The following is a 19,955-nucleotide window of genomic DNA, read 5'->3' on the forward strand; positions in this document are numbered from 1 at the left end:
ACTGTGCTCAACATATCAAAGTCTTACAAATACCTGGGGCTTGGAATGCGGTGACTGGAACAATCTTATCAGTCGGTCTGTGTAGACAAAACTCACCTCATCTTGGTCTTTGTGGAAATAGCTTAAACCACATCATAATCCAGTTTCATACCATGTCTAAAAGGTACACCAACAACTATACCATAAACAAGCCATTTCTAATTAGATCTTGTAATTGTATGTTTTTCTCACGACATGAAGGCAACAGAAAACCATAATAATCACATATGTTTTGAATTTCATTTAATATCAGATAGAGGTTTTTTGCATGTGCTAAGACTGAGTGTGATAACAGCTTTTGTAATTCATTATCCTCACTGGATATGAGTCTGCAAATATTAATACACGCCTCATGATTCATTTATGCTGTTACTTTGTAAAATATTGCAATAGAAGCATAAGAGTCAGCGCTCAACAAATGAAAAGAGACAAATTGCAAGTTCCGAGAAGTTTAACCTCAGAGAGGCCCCCGATAGTTATGCGTAAAGTAAATGCAATGTTGGCTTCGGTTCAATTTGTTTGCTTCAATTACTCATATATTTCGCTTGCCTTGCAGATACACACTGGAATACTGCTGAGTGTTGCCAAGAAACAAGCACAAAACACAAAAACAATGGCATCATCAAGGGTAAAAAGATTTCTCCATTTGCCAACAAAACCAAAGATAATCACATTAAGGCGGGTCAAATCTGAAATGCCATATTTGGTACATTGTAAAAAATTTCCCATGTCAAATCTCTGGGGGGTTTATGTAAAATTAAACTTAGCTGTATGGGGGATAGATAATTCTTGGACATTGTGCTGTGAAAAGGTAGAGAAAGTATGTTTTGCTGCACGTCCAAAATGAGGCTGAAAAGTCAACGGCAAGTCTCAACGTGAGATCTTTCACAGATTTATTGTTAAAGACACTGAGCAAGTCAGAGTTACTGACGAAGCATATCTGTTGGGTGTGGGACCAGAACGGAGGGTCACATGAGTCATTCGGCAGGAAACGCAAACAGAGTGAAACTGTGCTATTTGATAGCCCAAAGCTAACCCCCAAAAAGAGGCCATGACGTCTTTACCTTGTAATCTCACACTCACGCAAAACTCAAACTCGTCAAAAAAAAAACAAAAAAAAAAAACAGGTTCAGTTGATAAGAATCCAAACTGCAGATGTGGCTTTGTCAAAATGACAAAATGATAATATGATTTATTGTATGGCGTCATTTCTAAAGTCACTATCTGTGAGCCTAAAGGTCTCCAAAGTCTTCCAAGTGTTTATTAAACACTTTAATCTATGTTTGCAGATGTCTGTTAGCCTCACAATTGATAGCGCGAAGGCACAAAGGAATCTGATGACAGTGGTCTTTGCATTCCCTCTCTCTCTCTCTCTCTCTCTCTCTCTCTCTCTCTCTCTCTCTTTGCTTTTAGTAGGAGATTAGCTGAGGTTGTTTACTGCATAGAGATAGGTCAGATAGTGGTTTGCTGAGCTTTTGTTTTAACATCGTGGAGCCTCCAACAACAATCTGATCTTGCAAGGATGTTTACAGTCCTCTGCAGCCTTGCCTGGGCTAAACGAGCTTTTCCTCTCCTTCCTGTCTAAGACAGTGTGGAAGGAACAGCGGCCGTTTACAGACAATCTGATTACAATGGAAGCCACATTTTCCCTCTCCTCTCCTCATTTTAACTGCATTCTTGTGAAAGTCACGACATATATATATATATATATATATATATATATATATATATATATAAGCGTGTGTGTGTGTGTGTGTGTGTGTGTATGTATCTATGTGTGCATATAAAAGCATAGAGCTTTTTGAATTTGTATTATTATTTCCCCATTTTTAACAATTATTCATAACAGGGTAAATGATAGGATGATTTTAAATGATGACAATATAACTATGTAAGCGCTGCTCCACTAATGTTTATTTAGTGTAACAGCATTAACATTAAAATATCCTCGCCAATGAATCACTCTTTAAGTGACCTGATAAAGCAGACCTAAGGGCCAGGGGTGTACAACACAGGAAGGAAGACCTCTGAACTGAGGGCAAACTAGGAGAAGAAGCCTCTGTCTGTCTGAATCAAGTTCATTGCTATCTGATCCCTAATACAGAAAGCACGCTCCATTAAAAGAACTGGTGTAAGCCACCATTGTCTCGGTTTGACGGGGACAGCTATTGCATTTCAATAGATTCTTAAGTCCACTACACACAGAGAGAGCCAGTCAATTTAAAAGCCAAACCTGATCCACGTGGCTGATAAGCTGATAGCGCCCACATTTAGTTAAGTTACTTCTTTCTTTCTCTCTCTCTCTCTCTCTCTCTCGCTCTCTCTCTCTCTCGCTCTCTCTCTCTCTCTCTCTCTTTTGCTGTATTACGCACAAAAGTCTGAAAGCCTCAGAGTGCTGGCTCTCTAGTTTTCAGGCCCCACTGCTGTTATTCTTGGGACGTGTGCAGAATGAAAAGTTGATGAACTGTTTTCTTAAATTTTTTTCTTTCTGTACTTTTTTTTTTACTGCCCACCATCATTCACTATTACAGTTTGGGATCGCTAGACATCTCAAATGAGGGGTCCCGTCTGCATGGGTTTGGCACACATGCACACATGTGCGCACGTGTGTATATATATATGTGTATGCGTGTGTGTGTGTGTGTGTGTGTGTGTGTGTGTGTGTGTGTATGTGTGCATATGCATATGCGTGCGCGTGTGTGTGCACGCATTCTCCAGTTCCAGTCCTGCTGAGCCATGATAAAGTAAACATGAAATTATGCTGGTTCTCCAGAAAGAGCTGGAATCAGCGCAACTTCCAGCAAGCACCGCTTCAGTTAATCAGACAAGGCCAGAATGAACCCCTGCCCCCCCCCCCCCCCCCCCAACAACCACCACACACACACACACACTCACACATGCGCGCACATACACACACACCCACACACACCATCACCCTCATCCCACTCAAAATCCCCCTCCCACACCAACCCACTCGCCCACCCAACCCAGCTGCTAAAATCTGAGAGCCCATTAACGCTCCTGTCTGTCCTTGCCAAACTGATAACGAAAATGCAACTGTAATAACCCAAAGTTGTGTGACACCTTGTTTGAAGAGAGGAATGGATGAGAGATAAAGCTGGAGTCATGTTTAGTGTTACAGGTGAGTAATGGTTGAACAGCTGGGGGCTCTGAAACAGATGTTCATCCAGCATAACGTGTGTGGCTTGTCTCCATGGCATTAGTACCTCCTAGTGAAGATGAATCTAAGTGTGACCCCTGCCTTACTCACACATATACAATGTGATTATTTGTATGTGTATCTGTGTGTCTGTGTTTGTGTGTGTGTGTGTGTGTGATAAGTACAGAGGCTGTAACATAAGGAAAAGGAAACTCTATTGATGTAGCTACAGGCCATTTGGTACAGATATAGATTCTGTGCTACAGGTACAGCCACTATGTCATATATAGTGGAGGTTCAGTTTCTGTAGCTGCCGGTGTCTTACCTCTGCTGGTTTGTCTCCTGCTCCCTCTGGGTTGCTGCTGCGGAGGTTAATGACATGGACCTCCTGAGGCAGTAGTGTAGTACCACGGCTCGCGCACCCTGACAACGCTGTGAAACTCTTTAGCTGGGCCTGGACAGGATGACCTGATCCCACCGGCAACAACTCACACGGGCTACGAGACAGTGGACCTGCGGAAGGCACAGAACACAGAGGTTCTAAACACACACATCCACATACACACACTAAGGTCTTCAGTAGATTCAATCCTTCAAGCAAAAGTATGTATACTCCTTCTTGAAAGTATGCTGTCTGTATTTATTTTGGTTTATCTAAATACTCATTATTTATCTCAGTACTTACTAGTAAGCAAAAAAAAAAAAAAAACTGAACACCCTCAGAGCTCTTTCCTTTGTGATTAAAGCTCTCGTTGGTAACTGCAATTTAGTAATTCTTCTCAAAGCCTGAGCACACACAGACAGACACAGATACACACACACACACACACAGACACATACACGTTCACACACACGCAACACACACAACACACACGAGCCTGGTCTCCTGAGCAATTCGGAATATGCACACTGATTTTTCATGCCCTGAAAATCACGTATACTCGGATCGCGGACAAGCGCCACCAATCATGTCCACCGGGGGGGCTAAAGAGAAGCTAAACCTAACCTTAACCCCACCCAAACCCTAACCCTAACCTTAATCGATGATAAACCTGCGCCTGATAGCGCACTTCGCGCACCAACCGATAGAGAAACCGGTGCCTGATATGTGTGCGTGAATTATTTGGGATAAAAAAAAAAAAACACACAAAATGGACTTGAAACCACAATGTTGTGAGCAGGGGCAGAAAGCGGCTTTTGTTGCTGAGCCACCGCCACGTGCTGTCAACTCACGGAAACGGGCAAGTTTCGTAGACTAACGTAGTGGTTTAAATATGAGAAGGTTGCTGATCTACGGGAGGACAGCAGTGGCTCAACAATATAATCCAACACCCCCTGCTCAAAACGTTACATGTTTGAAGCAGTTTTGTGTTTTTTTTTGTTTTTTTTTTTTCTATTTCCCAATTCGGTACACGTGAACCGATTTTCAGGGCACGAACAATCGGTGTAAGTGTTCCGATTTCTCAAGAGGCCATGTTGACACACACGCACACACATGCATACATGACCCTACAACACCAAACCCCCCCCAACCCCCAACCCCCAAGTGGTATTCTTTCCTTAGACAAAACAGGTTAGGTTTTGTCTTAACTTGGCATTTATGCCACGCATTTGCACAGACTGTGAAGTTGTTTTAAATCAGCATTTGCAAAAAATAAACCAAAAACACACCACATAGTCATCTGGGACTGCAGATAAGATAAAGTTCCTTACCATTTCCCGAAAACACAGAAACACTGCAAATGTTTTTCTATGCTCTCTTGTAATTAATTGATAAGAACGGGTGAATTGTGGAATTACGAAAGAAAGGGGGAGTCAAAATAGTAGAGAACAAATGAATGGAGACAGTCCCTCCTATCTCAGCACACTTTACTCCTCTCTCATTAGCAGAAATTTCTCTCAAGGCAGGGAAAAGACAAACTACTTCTTTCTACATGTTCTGCTGTCACTTTATCCTGACTCATTCTCCTTAAATGGTCAGATTTGACCTTCTCTTAATCACTCAGAGGTAAGAAAATGAGCAAGTCTTCACACATTGTTGCACTCTAGTTTGAAAGAGTTTGTAATTAGTCAGCTAAGTGAGGGTTGCGGTTATTGCCGCGGCTGTTGCCATGGAAACGTGGCAAAGTTCCATGCTAGCACGCTTCACAGGCTCAGAACAGAAACTGACCTCACTGACCTTGGAGTACAACGAGAGAAGCCATGAAGAACGATGAAGAAGCTATATGCTAACTCGGTTTGGTCAATTTTTTACGCTGGCCTCCCTAATAAGGTCTATGTACACCGGCCTCTGTCTTTTCAATAAAGAATCATTACTTAATATCGATGACCTTCTGTCTTGCTCCAGTAGTGCGACAATGCATGATCTGCCAAGACCGGCTGTGGTTCAGTTATAATTGGTCATATGATGTAGAGGTCCTACACTTGATAGTGGTGCACTCTAAATGACCCAGCTATTTTTTTTTTCAAACCATAAAAACTGCATAAGAATCCCTGGTCAGCACCAGTCACAGACATCCTGAATACATCTCCCTCAGAGGAAATGGCTGAAAACTACAGGGTCTCATTTCATATGAGACGACCCCAATAACTGAGCAATATTTACTATATATGGCTTAAGTATTACATGGTAAGCACTACATACTGTATAAACTATAACTATGTGCTTGCATGGCAACACTGTATAATTAACTATTTATTACTGTATGCAATAAAGGAGTATATGCAGAATGGTTTTGCACAGAACTACATGGAACTGGATCCATTTATAGTTCATAAATATCCCAGTGACTAACTAGGTCCATTTCTGGTTCAGAAATGTCCTAGTGACTAGACCTCCACATATAGATACTATTTAATTTCATAGCTGTTACGAACACCTCATTGAAAAGGGAGTCTGAGCTCTGCCTTTCAGATTCTGCGGTCTGTCAGTCAGTCAGTGAGACAGTAGACTCTTTCTCTCACTCATCTCCCCCACTGAGGGTGTCTGTCTGTGCCTAAGATGAGTTTGTAGACACAAGTAGTCAGTCTTGCCCTCCTGTGGAGCTAGACTGAAGGACCATGGGCTTTTGTGTTTTTACCCAGCAGCACTTGCAGCCAACCGGAGCCCATCCCAGCGTGGCAGAAGAGAAGATGGCCTGGCAGACAGCTACAGAACCCTGCGTCTATGTTTTGTCTGTCGGGATGAGGGACTGGACAAAGCCCATTTGGGTCCCGTAAAAAGAGAGGGCAGGGTGGGGTGTCAGAGAAGGAAGGGGAGAGGGAATGCCAAAAAGTGACTGCAAGTGTTTATCTCTCTCTTAGATTTTTACAGATTTTAAGTCTCTGTGATTGCACACACACTCTGAGCAGCCCATTTAACCTAGGCATTTAACCAATCCTTATGCACCAGTAGTGAGCACACATAACCACTAGGCACACCTGCACTCAGGGGGGCAGCTGGGGGGTTAAGTGCCTTGCCCAAACTTCAGCCTTGGATGTTATCCTGCCAGTCCTGGGGTTCAAATGACTGGCCTTTCGGTCACAACCCCGCTTCTCTAACCATTAGGCCAAAAATGAAGGTGCCCATTGCACGTGCCGAAACCCGGGATCGAACCAGGGACCTTTAGATCTTCAGTCTAACGCTCTCCCAACTGAGCTATTTCGGCACCAGGTGTAAAAGGTCTCCACAAATCAATCGCACACAGTATGTATTAAAACTACAAAAGCAAATATCTGTAACGCTTTCGGATAAGAGGTGAAGGGAGAGAGAGATCAGGCAACTCTAAATCATCATCATCAAAAAAGAAAAAAAAGAGAATTCTGTACTTAGACTTACTGCGTTAACCTCATTTTGTACAAATGAACAATGGAAAAGCGCTTGAGGAAAGCCCCCAGAAAAAGGAAGTCATACTCCATGCCTCATGTAGCTTTTGCATTGAGTCATACAAAGACAGCCTTCTATATGAACTACTAAACTAAATGATCATCTCAAGAGCTATGGCCCACTATAGAATGACAAATAGTTTGAATTTTCCTACATTAAACCAATTAGTATATATAATGTTGAAATTCTGAAGTGCTGTGTCATAATATAGTTTCCATGGCAGCAGCAAGGCTGTTGAGAGGGAAGTCTTGAATTATTTCAGCTCAGCAGTATGAGCTGAGCTGTATACCTGCTGACCTTATCTGGATGGACAACTCTTTGTCCCCAAGTTAAAATGTTATTACCACCATGTCTATGAAATACACTGTTTTCCTAGTAGAATACATATACACAAAGGTATAAGCCTATTCCCCACACACACACGCATAAACACACAAACACCTACTTCCTCATGCTTTACTCAGCCAGACAGACAGACACTCAAAAAGAGAGAGAGAGAGAGAGAGAGAGAGAGAGAAAGAGATCTGACAACCCTTTTCCATTACTGCATCATCCTCAGGGGAGTGCTTTGTGGCCAAGCTTTCCTACAAGTCAGTCTCCTTGCCTCCCACCCCACAAAACACTCACAAAGGGCCCCCCTCACATTTCAAACACACCGCCGCAAACACGCAATGTCCTGCGATATCTATCAACACAACATTTGGAAATAATTAAAAGAGAATGCAAGCACTCAAAAAGATGCCACGGTTCAGTTCTCTGCCTGCCACAGACTATTACGGTTAGAAACTACACTGACCATACCTACGCAGGTACCATACCAACAATTCTTTTATTGTTTATGTTTAAATAGTATCATATGACCCATCTGTTTGGTTCCTTGAATCTAAACAAAGCTGTGGTTTCTTTTGTGTTTTGGCATCGTGATAAAAAGGCTTAGCTGTGGGTTTCCCATCTCCTAATTACTCCTTGGGTCAACCACAGATCCTTAAACACTTTCTCTTTTTTAACTGTCTCTGTTGGTCCCACGGGGAGTTACAGCTGGTGCCCATGGAGACTGCGCTTTGATGAGTTCAATTGGTATCAGACATTTTGAAACAACAGATAAGATGACAGATGTTTAGAATTTTTTTTTTTTTTAAATCTGAAAGATGGAAAAGTGTTTTAGTAGTAAAATGTTGTGTGCCTATACCTGTTTTAAATTTTCTCTTCCTCAACCTCTATTCTATGAGAGGTATACCTCTGTTACTTTTTGGGTAGAGTCATTGCTCTATACCCCCTTCAAGCTGTGTCTGCTAACATTCAAAGTCACTTTTTCCTCTCACACAGTGAATGGTGGAACAACAACTACAAGGCGTACAAAGGAAAAAAAAAATTCTGGAAGACTGCCAAAAGATTACAGTACTTATTGGGCAGCGATGTTGTTTCTTTATTTAACTGTTCGGGGAAAAAAACGACCAGAGACAATAACTACACTGGTAGGGGGGGAGGGGGGGGATACAGAAGATTTTGAACAATAATAGAAGGAAGCAGAGCATTTGTTTTATAATTCTCAAAACAAAATGAAATTGAAATTGCAGGCAATAAACAGAAAGTGAGTTCCCATTCTAGGTCAAATAATGTTTTTAAACATTCCTATCTCACAAAAAAAAACAAAAAACAAAATGAATGATCTTTTTTCTGTAATACAGTTGCATCCTGCATAGTTGAGAAATACTGTGAATTGTTTAAAATAATTGCGCATAAACAAAGAATTAAGTATAAGTATCACAAAAGGAGATAATAAGAATAATAATGACTTGGAGAGGAGCTTTAAGATTCATTCTATAACACATAAATATGCACGGACACGTATATGAGAACATGAGACGCCATTTAAGAAAACTATAAGAGAAGCCCATCATTTGTTTCCTGCAGAGCCTTCTGCTTGTCAAATGGAATGTTTGAGACAAATAATAGCTTATTATTGGACTCAGCGTGCGTCTTGCCGAACTGTCTCAAATGAATGTATTTCATTAGCTTTTCTCTATTATTATTATTATTTTACTAGGTAGTGAAACAAATGGAACGTTTCTCCTCACACATCTGGAGAGGCTATCATAGCCTGTCTGTCTGCAAAGCCTCAGGAGAGAGAGAGAGAGAGAGAGCGAGAGAGAGCGAGAGAGAAAGAGAGAGGGGGGGGGGCCAAGAGAGAGGACTTTTTGTGACTTTCAGCCACTAAGGCACCTTTGTCATCTTTTTCTCCTAATCTATCTATCTATTTATGTCTTCTTAGAGAACCTCTCTGAGTTCTATCTCTCAGCAGGTTGTGGACAGAGGCATGTTGTTGGAGTGTTTGGTTGGTCTGGGCCTGCTGGACGCCCACAGTGACCAAAAGGGAATGAAAGAAACCGATATTTTGCCAGCACAAAAAATGAGTCCAGCTCAAACCCAGCAGACACGGCCTTCGACCGAGTTTTCAGTCACCTCATAACCCTCCCACAGACACAGAGGAGCGGGATTAGACCACGCTGAAGAAAGCGTCCATCTCCGAAATGAATCTTCTGCCTACACAAAGATGTGCAAAGTTCCAGTAATCTGATACACTGAGAACGTTTGATATACTCCTGCTAGTTTATGTCTGAATAGGAAAAGCATGACAGATATGACAACATTCGGGATTTGAGATCATTTCCATAGTCACTTCGGCGACGGCAAACCAACTGTGTCTTAAATTCGATTTTAATTTCGGCCTTGGACGAGCCTTTGCTTGAAATCTTTTGAAGCGTCTCTCAGGAGCCATTGACACTAGCTTCTGATGGCCCATTTTTGAGTGTGTTTCTGGAAAAGTCTGATAATGGTCGGTGTGGATGAGAGTGGGCTCTGGGAGGGATGTGCAGTAATATAAGAGCTCTTCTTTCAGAGGTAAATGCTTATTAGACTCTGTCTAGCACTGGCTCCACCACAGCCCTGGGGCTTTTTGCCCTAGACCTGCATATTCAACTAATCCTACACCAGAGACCTGCCGTTCCCACAGGAGGACAGAGAGAGCAGAAGAAAAAGAGGGTGGAGAGAGAGAGAGAGAGAGAGAGAGAGAGGGAGAGAGAGATTAACATAGAGACACAATGACAGGATGAGAGAGAAAGAAAGCAGAGGAGGTAGAGGAAAGAGAGACACAGAGAAAGGAACCGATAACTAAAGGACAGTAAAGAGAATGAAAGACACAGTGAGAGAGAAGGGTGGTAAAAAGGACAGGGTTAAGGAAAGAGAGAAAGAAAGAGAGAGAGAAAGAGAGCACCTGTCTCTGTATAGACAGCTTGCCAACCTAGCACTACAGATTCAACATCAACATCCCTATGAGCACCTCTCATTAGCCCTGGTCATGACCAAGGCAACAGTACGAAAAACCATCACATACATAGTAAAAACACCTGGCAAAGACCATAAATACTCAATGTTCAATAAATACCCACATACCAGGAGGGAAAATTTCAGCCAGCTTATATCACATTTGAATACTGTCCAAAGCATAACAAAAATGTATAGATCTACTGCCAGGTTTCTGGCTTCAGCTAAGAGGTGGGCAAAAAGGAAAACGAATACTTTTTTTTCCAAGATAGATAACCCGTATTGTCATAAAGTGTATGCATATCACCTCTTTCATCAAATGCCTTCACAGCTTAATAGGTTAATTCCTTCACTTTCCAGTGAGAAGTGAGTCATACATGCCCATATGCACCTGTTTCAGAGTGACAGATCAAAACCACAACTCTCTATTCATCAACTGTGCACTCGCTTACAAATCACGCTACTCCTCTGCTGCTCACTCTCATTTCATGCTTTCTGTGACTACCGCTTACCGAAAAGTGTTATCTGTTAAAGAAATGGAATACAAGCACACAGACACACCGTATGACCAGACAAACAAACCAGTGCTTATCCATGCACCATTGTTTTCAATTAAGTGAATGACTCAAATGAAAGAATGAAACGGTAAATGAAGTAGGGCTGATAGCTCTCTTTCTTTCTGTCTGTCTCTCTCTCTCTCTGTCTCACTCTGTGTGTATGTGTTTGTGTGTGTTTGTGTGTGTGTGTGTGTGTGTGTGTGTGTGTGTGTGTGTGTGTGTGTGTGTATGTGTGTTTGTGTGTGTGTTTGTGTGTGTGTGCACGCACCAGAGAGTGTGTGGAATGAGATGTACAGTCACAAGATTGTATACAACAGCAAGAAAAGTTTTTAAAAAAAGATGAGGCAATTGTGAAGTTAATGCAGCACACAAACACCAATTTCTATCACTGACAAACAATGTCATGCAATGTATGCACTCTGAGAGATCACTACAGTAAACACGTCAGTTTGACAAAACACACTTCAGAGCTTCCAGAGTCCTCTATTTTCCATTTTCCCCCTCAAATTAGGCTGTTAAAAAAAACAGAGGCTTTTACTTGCTTGCCTTGTCTGCAACTTATTATTTGCACACAGATTTAATCTGTTTGATAGAATAACAGGTGGCTACCTAAAACCACAATTGCCCAAAGCTGGGTTTGAGCATTCCCAGTGCCTCAGAAGGGCTGGTGAAGATTACTGATCAGAAAAATGACTGAAATAGTAGAGTTTGTTGGTGATACAAAGTAAGCGGGAAGCGCAGGAAATATAAGACTTCAAAACAAGGACAGTTCAGGAATTGAGATTGTGTAAATAATTGTCCACTTATAAAGTACACAACTGCCCACTTGTAAAGTATTTAAACACAGTTAGTTCCACAAACCATCTACGCATTTGGCACCAAGCCAATGTTTGGGCACAGGAAGTGAAGTCACAGAACTGTGCCACTGAAGAATGAATCTGATATTCCCACAATACCATTTCCGAAGACAAACAAATAGACCCTTCCCCCACTGAATAAACACACATACTCACACGTACACACACACACACGTACACACACACACTCTCTCACCAGTCTCACTTTCATCACCCCTGATCCCTCAATATCCAAGCCTATGAATTTACTCCTATATTATATATACTGTGGACAAACATTCTTTAAATTGTAGTTATCTATATGAAAGCTGTGTATAAAAAAAAGTAAGGTAAAAAATTAAAGACAAGCAGCCAAAACTTTTTAATGCACACAATTAGCCGTGTAAAGTCTTGCATGTTTTTCTTCTCCATACCGTGCGTGATGCTCTGTTTCTGTGCATGTAATTCTTTTTTTTATGGATGTAGGGAGAAAGGTGAGGGAATGTGTTTCTAATTAAACTTAGGCACAGTAAAGCTAGACTCATTACAGCCAATACAGTTCTAGGCAGGGGGCTTGGCAGGGTCACGGTTCCAGGATGGGCAGTCCTATATACATTGCTAGAAAACGCCTCTCTGTTCTCATATAGGGCTAAAGATTAAACCAATCCCGCCAATTCATCCGCTCTCTTCCGCTGGCTGAAATTCCCATGGTCCATAAGGCTAGAGAAAACACTTTTAATGAGTACAGCATTCTACCTCCTCATGCTTAGCTAGACAGAGAAGGGGGTGGGGGGGGGGGGGGGCTGCCTTTTCTTCTCATCTGTGAGCACTATCATTGGACTTCTAGTGCTTACGTGACACTAAATTGCTCGTAGCTATGCCCGCAGCCATCACAAGAGGAAAGCAAGTAAATGCTTTCATGGGAATAATAGCGGGAGTTCAATTTGTTTGGCGATGTATGAAATACGGCTTTATCAGGAAGACATTCTTGGGTTGTAAAAATGACAGGAACAACGGAGAAGGAAGTGGGAGCTGGGGTAGAGAAAGAGGGGTAGCCCTGCGCTCCGTCACATGGGAAGTAGTAAACTTTCCCATCAAAGCGCGAAAAGTGAGAGCTCACGGCCTGTCAACTTACAGACAGCCAAGGACTCCTAAATCAATCCTTAGCGGTTTAAAAAAAGAAAATAATAATAAAAAAAATCAGCAATCTACTTGCAGATGTTACCTAAAAATTTGAGGCTATTCAGCACAAAAGTTATTTTCATTTGTCTTCTCTTTGACCAAAACATTGACCAGAAGATCTGTTCAAACACATCGTATTTTAGCTTTTATATGGTTAGATCTGACATTTTGTAGCTGCAGATAGCTAAACATCTAATCAACAAATTCAAGCAGAAACTGCAAATTCAACCCGTAACAAGTGTTAAATCCTCTGCCCAAGTATGGTGTGTTACATAGGAATTGTGACCAGGTCATAATAACACAATACTCAACAAAAAGCATGAAATAGAGCAAGAGAGGGTTTTCAAAAGAAAAGAAAAAAAAATTCTCCAAAACAGAGTAGTTCTTTGTTCCTCGTCCAAGTGTGTTAACAGCTGTGTGAATGCAAAGCAGTAAATTTGGTCCTCTGTACTTGTCATAAGTTCAGGGACAAATTGAACTTGGGCTCAGAGTCCTTGTATCATTTGGGAGCCATGTTTCACTCCACGGGTTTGGAGTCAGTGAATCTGATTGGTTGTGAGATGGAGCGGAGGAACCAATTGATATGAGGTCCTTGAAAAGGACGGACATTTGTCTAAAGATCAGCCTGGTCTCGGGATGGCTGTATTTAAAGTTCGGGACATGATGGCCCACAGAAAGGCACGTTCATAGTTCAGAGTACTCCAACTGATAATGTGTCTTTTACAACCCTTTACGAAGTTAAAGAGCTGTTCCCATATAAAATGTGCAATGAACATGCAATGACATGTCTAATTTCTCCATGAGTCAAACTTTGGCTGAAAAACACAGTTACTCAAAAAGCCTCAATGAGTTATATCAGAGAACAAACTAAATTCTTGGTACATTCTTGTCTGTTCTTTTAAAAATAGGTAAGTAAACACAGGCAAACTCAATAAATCATAAGTTTTGAATGCACTATATGCTTTGAGCTCTTGAAAAGTCCCACGGTGGCTCACTGGGAAAGGGAAATAAAGAAACAAATTGAGTTACACAAGTGGTAAAGGATTAATTCGCATTACTAATAGGGAGATTTCTCCATGTATTCCTTTCTCTCTCTCTCCCTCTCTCTCTCTCTCTCTCTCATCTCTATCATCTCTCTCATCTCTCTCTCTTCCATCCTTAAAGAAGACATAAATCAACAGGCTTTGATGTGATGGATGGTGTGTCTGTTTCTCATGGGAGCAGAGAAGGGTTTCTCTGCAGACAGGCAGACAGCTGCTCAGCTTAGGACAGCACATGTGTGTACAAGACTGCCACTTTTACTGTCTACACCGACAAAACACACCGTACAGCTTCACTACAGCAGGCTGCGACACACACACACACACACTCACACACACACACTTATTCATCCACAAGAAGAACAATTCACAACACATATGAAATAAAAATGATTCGTCACTGGCATGCTAAGGCACGAAGGCAAAATGCCAGCGCATATGTACTGCTGATGGACATAATACAAACTCACTCACAGCATGTAAGCATCTGCACATCAAATTTTTGAAAATGAATAGAAAAAACGACAAGCCAGTAAATTCAGAGGTTAATTCAGACAATTGCTGATTGTTGCGTCATCCTCCAGTGGTCGGTACTCATCTTTCATACAATACTCATCATTTATACCAAGGGCGTTTTTTACTCATCACTCGAGGGCACACTGGGAACACAATGGGAGTCTGAATGGATTCAAAACCCGCCCCATTCAAGCTGTCTAAGGGGAAGGGCAAGGGTTCTCTAGAATGGCATTTGTTCTATTACTTGTTCTCTGAAGCACTTTAACTCTTAACGAGAAAAAAAAACATTCCTCTGGCTTCACAGTATTGTCAGGATGAACAGTGAACAATGTCAAAACTGACCTTTCACTGAGGAGAGAGCGCAGAGAGAGCATGGCTTTTTAACCCTCAGTCTAAAAGCAAAGCAAGTAAAGTAAAGGGGACAATCAAAAAATTCTCAAGAAAGTAACCACTGTGGTGGGACCCAAAGCTTCCATTGTTCTCAGTGAAATGGAACATTCTGTTAGCCTCCATGAAAACTTCCATTGCCTTCTCTGAGACATCAATGTCCCCTCCTTCATTTCATTTTTCCTGACGCTTGTCCTTCTGCCAATAATGAATGAATGCGAGAGAATTTGTCCCCATTTTACTCTTATGGGAAAGCTTGCACATAATCACACTTCAGCAACACTGCCCCCCCCCCCCCCCCCCCGTCCCCCCTCCCCTTCTGATTTCACACTCTCAGTGGCCTAAAGTACTCCAGATACTTCCTCTGTCTGAATCCTGCAAAGGGACTTCTCTCTCTCTCTGAGGGTCCCGCTACAGGTTGTTAAGGCCATAAACGCTATGGACTGGAATGCTGTTTAACAACATGTGCAGACGCCAGTTGTTTCAGAACATGGGGTTTCTTTTTCATACAGCGTAAGAACACCCTAGCATGAGTTTTCACACAGACACACACACAGACACAGACACACACATACACACACACACACACACACACACACACACAGACACACACACACACACACACACACACACACACACACACACATACACACACATACACACACATACACACACATACACACACACACACACACACACACACACACACACACACACACAGAGCAGTCAGCAAGGCATGTAATAGCACCTGAATAAACTTGGGGCCACTCATGTCTGTCATCCATAAACAGACAGAGAGAGAGTTGAGTATCTGAGTAAACTTGCTGAAGCCCATGGCTGTTTAGAGAGCTACTCCCCTCCCCAACCAGATTAGCTCCACACACCAGTGACTAAACTTTGCCATCTAAACAAAGACGTCATGCTTCCAGAGTAAGCAACAAGAGTCACAACATCCTTTAAAATAGAACTCTTCAAACAAATCAAACAGGAAGAGGGCTTCTTTGGATCGGGACCGAAAAGTTAAGTTCTGTAATGTGTTGAAGGGTTAAAAGGGGTCTAGAAGAGAGTTCAGTAATGTTTTTTTGGTCCTGGACAACCACTGTGAGCACATCAGTCATTTTACAGCCCCACCTGTCCTAATGATGGATGTAATAGCTATGGAGCATGGACACAGGAAACAATGGCTGTCCTGTGTGTGTGTGTGTGTGTGTGTGTGTGTGTGTGTGTGTGTGTGTGTGTGTGCACATGAGGACTGGGGACGCACTCAGAACGGCGAAAGAGGGTAGTTCAGAACAAGCTCTTTCACTCCATCTCTCTCACCCTCACACATACAGACACACATTCACAACCCCTAAGAAAGCATGCAGCTTACAGCGCCATACGTCACAGGGCAGACAAGCCTTTGAGCACATGTCAAATATGAGACCCTTTAAACATATTAATTATTCACACAAAGGACCCTGGGACGGACTCTCCGACGCCAAGCTAGATAATCAAGAAAAGGGGATGAAAGGGAACTATGCTCTGGTGAATTAAATAGGCCTTTGATTAATGCCATTCAGCTCTACAGTTAATCAAGAAGCTAAGAAAAAAGATTAATAAAATATTATTTAGACAAACATATCTCAGTATAAAATGAATGACACAGAAACATGGCCTTGTTCTCAATAAAAACATTTTTTTTTTTTTGAAAATGCCCATAAAAAAACAAAACAAAACACACACGAACTGTAGCCACAGAAGACTGACAGACGCCTAAGCTAATTCTTAATATACTTATTAACCTCCTCTTCTTTCTTGACAGCATTTTCAGTTTTGCTCATCCACCAAACATGAAAGGTTACCAGACGGGACGGGAGGTTACGCTACTAACTCTGTTTTCCTGAGGGGGAGACCCTTGTGGTTGGGACCGGTTGTGTACATGCTTCACGCAGCTAGCAAGAAAACCCACAACCGCAACTTACGTTTCATATGTGACCCGTGGCCAGTCCCGTCCTTCGATTATCTGCCTTGAATCGAGAGCATCGAGTGACTTCAGAAACTTCTGAAAATTCCTGGCACAAACAAGCACTCTTAAAGTGTTTGTACGAGTTTTGTTCCAGTTCTATATCGCTCCCTGCGCTTATGTCTTGTGGTACATTCTGAGAACACTATGTGACTCAAGTAGCGTGAAATAATGTTTTTACTTATTCCATCAGAGTCCAAATGATGGTGGAGACAAAAATCAATGCAAATTCAAACACCCGAGAGCTGATCGGACAAATTAAAAAAAAAAAAAAAAAAAAAAAAACGTTTTTGCCGTGACACACCTGACTTCTTTCTGTGATATGTTAATGGTAGAGAAATGGTAGTTACTTAGAGCACTGACCAGAGTCCCATTACCCCTTGTTCGGAAAAACACAGCAATACTTTTTCCAAAGAAACTTTCCATTCTGGAGACTCGGTACAATTTATCGGAAAAGAAGATTGTGGAGACGAAGAAGGGGAAAGGTGGGTTCCCTGGAGAGGAGCAGAGCAGCGAGAGACGCCACCTGGAACTCCTCAGCTTTCCAATCATCTTCTACTCCAAACACCAAATGCCTCCACAACCCCCTTTAAAAGTGACACATCGCCAACACAGTAGCGGCTACTCCTTTAGCTCGCAGAGGAAAGAGTTACAACAAAACAAATAAAATCAGTACACATCAGAATGAAAACTTTCAAAATGACAGACTCTGGGCAGAGAGACAAAGTCAAATTAAATAAATTATGACAGAGTTCAATTTTTCAGGGTTCAGATGAAATTATTTCAAATTCGGTTAAGGTCAGTTACACTTTGAATGTTTTGATGCATAGGAACCAGTATCTGGGTGATTTGGGGGTTCAGCCTGACTGGCATATCCTGCTTGGTGAGGACTATAATGTTATACCAAAAACAATATGAAGTCATCAGTGTATCTGATACACTTCAGCCAATCAGAAAACACAGCCTTGAAAGAAAAGGGGGCGTTTCCTCCTTTACCCTGAGCAGCAAAAGTCAGAGAGATAGAGCAAGATAAGAATGAGTTCACTCTTGTCATATTTTCGTTCATCTTTTTCAATGAAAGCACGGCAAAATGCCTAGAACTCCTGCTTCTGCATGCCAGCTCTTATAGCGTGCGTGTGTTTTTTTTCCCTTTTCTTTCATTCTGTCTCTGCTTTTTTTTTTCTTTTTAGTGCTGTGAAACACAATGGAAAATGCAGGATCACCCCCATATGTCTTCTATTAGTGGCTGGGGATAGTTACACACTCACTCCACAAGCACCATACAGGGACAGAGAGAGAGAGAGAGAGAGAGAGAGAGAGAGAGAGAGAGAGAGAGAGAGAATTTTTCAGCTACAGGCCTTATATGTAATCTATTACCCCTATATTGTTTATCATTAAACAATGTGTGTGTGTTTGTGTGTGTGTCTGTGTGTGTCTGTGTGTGTGTCTGTGTGTGTGTTTGCTTGCACAGGTCTGTTAGTGTGTGTGTGTTACATATGAGTAAGACAATAACTTGTCCCTCTCTATTTTCACTCCCACCCCAGGGGGGCAGATTTCATCTAATGACCTATGTCCAACCAGCCTCCACAAAATGAGTCAGTTTAGCACACTAATCAGTCAAGCAAGAGAGAAAAAGACAGGGTACACACTCTCTCTCTCTCTCTCTCTCTGCTGTCAGATAAAGGCATGTGGTAAAGGAGAGAGAAACCTGTAATTAAGAGCATTGAGGGATCCTGTTGCTAAGTAAACACCCCTACACCCGTCCACAGCGCCAGCACGAGACCAGCAGCAGAGTCAGATTACCAGGGGCCTGAATCATACTGCAACATCTGGTCGAGAGAGGAGAGGAGGAAGGAGGGGGCAAACTTGAGTTTCAGGCGGAAAGGGGACGATGTCGGGGTGGACCAAGTTGCCACCCCTAAACACCCCCCCCCCCTCTTTTCAACTCGAACTCCTCACGCTCTCCATCTCAAATTACAGAAGTTGCGCAACTCAGTCTGGCCACCCCCGCATATACATAAACTCATATATTCTCTCTCTCTCTCGCGCGCGTGCGCACTCACTCGCTCTCTCTCTCTCTCGCTCTCTCTCTCTCTGACACGGACACACACACACACACACACAAACACACGTTTTATCACAAACCACTGCAAGAAGATAATTTATTTTTCGTTTTCTTATGACAGAAGGATTTGGATGTGGAACTAAAAGTGCTGAGAAATCCAGAAAACAATTCTAACAGTACTCCATGTCCTTGCTTTGAAATGAGTGATCAGGACAAGGTGTCGTGGAGGTTTTCAATGTTGACCAAAAAAGGATTAAGTTGCAACTTTAGGATGACATCTGTGATGTTCAGAGAGTTATTTAATATTTTTAATGATGTTAGACCTTCAACACTGACAAGGGACAATCCTAAAAGTATTTCTATTCAAAAAGTATTCAAAAAGAATACTTTCATTGCTAAAAAAAACAAAACAATAAAGTCTTTCTATTATTCCGCTCATCAGAAAAAGCTACATGAGATGCACCAGAGAAGACCAGGCAAAGATCAGGGACTCTACACTCTCAAGTGCTCACTGTTCATTTACACAAGCTGTTGGATGATAAAAAATGATAAAGTGATGAGAGGAAAGAGAGAAGGAGGGGGGGTGGGGGGGGGAACTGATGTGTTCCTTACTTGAGTAGCACATGATTTTTTTTTTTTTTTTTTTTTTGTGGATTAGTTCACCAGTCATGCATTTTGGCCAGAGAAAAGCTAGCATTGTGCTAAAGCTGTTTTTGGCAAGAACTTTAAATTAATATCTGGCTCTCTTCCCATCACTCTTGGTTACGCTGTGAAACCTGAAATCTGGACAGCTAGCAGCACATAGTACTCTATCCCCCAAAGAAAGTCAAGATTCTGGCATGGAAAGCTGAGGCGCACGCGAAGAAGGTAAAACAAAAAGTACATAAAGTTCTTGGAAGAGTGGAAGAGGGAGAAGGAGAGCGAAAGAGAGAGATTATCGTAAGAGGGGGCTATTAAGGTGTTTTTGGTTGAATCTGGA

The 19,955-nt window shown here is 42.0% G+C and overlaps 1 protein-coding gene and 1 non-coding gene across 2 annotated transcripts in view; both read right to left on the reverse strand.

Moving 5' to 3' along the window:
* Positions 1-19,955, reverse strand: part of tgfbr3 (transforming growth factor, beta receptor III) — a 63,314-nt gene that overhangs the window by 40,449 nt on the left and 2,910 nt on the right. Inside the window, exon 2 of the mRNA XM_030791075.1 lies at positions 3,525-3,739. Within this exon, the coding sequence (XP_030646935.1) occupies positions 3,525-3,739 (215 nt within the window). The remainder of the gene's footprint in view (positions 1-3,524; positions 3,740-19,955) is intronic.
* Positions 6,774-6,846, reverse strand: trnaf-gaa (transfer RNA phenylalanine (anticodon GAA)). Its single transcript has one exon. It is a non-coding gene; the product is annotated as a tRNA-Phe (tRNA).

This window comes from Chanos chanos, chromosome 14 (assembly GCF_902362185.1).
Source record: "Chanos chanos chromosome 14, fChaCha1.1, whole genome shotgun sequence".
NCBI lineage: Eukaryota > Metazoa > Chordata > Actinopteri > Gonorynchiformes > Chanidae > Chanos > Chanos chanos.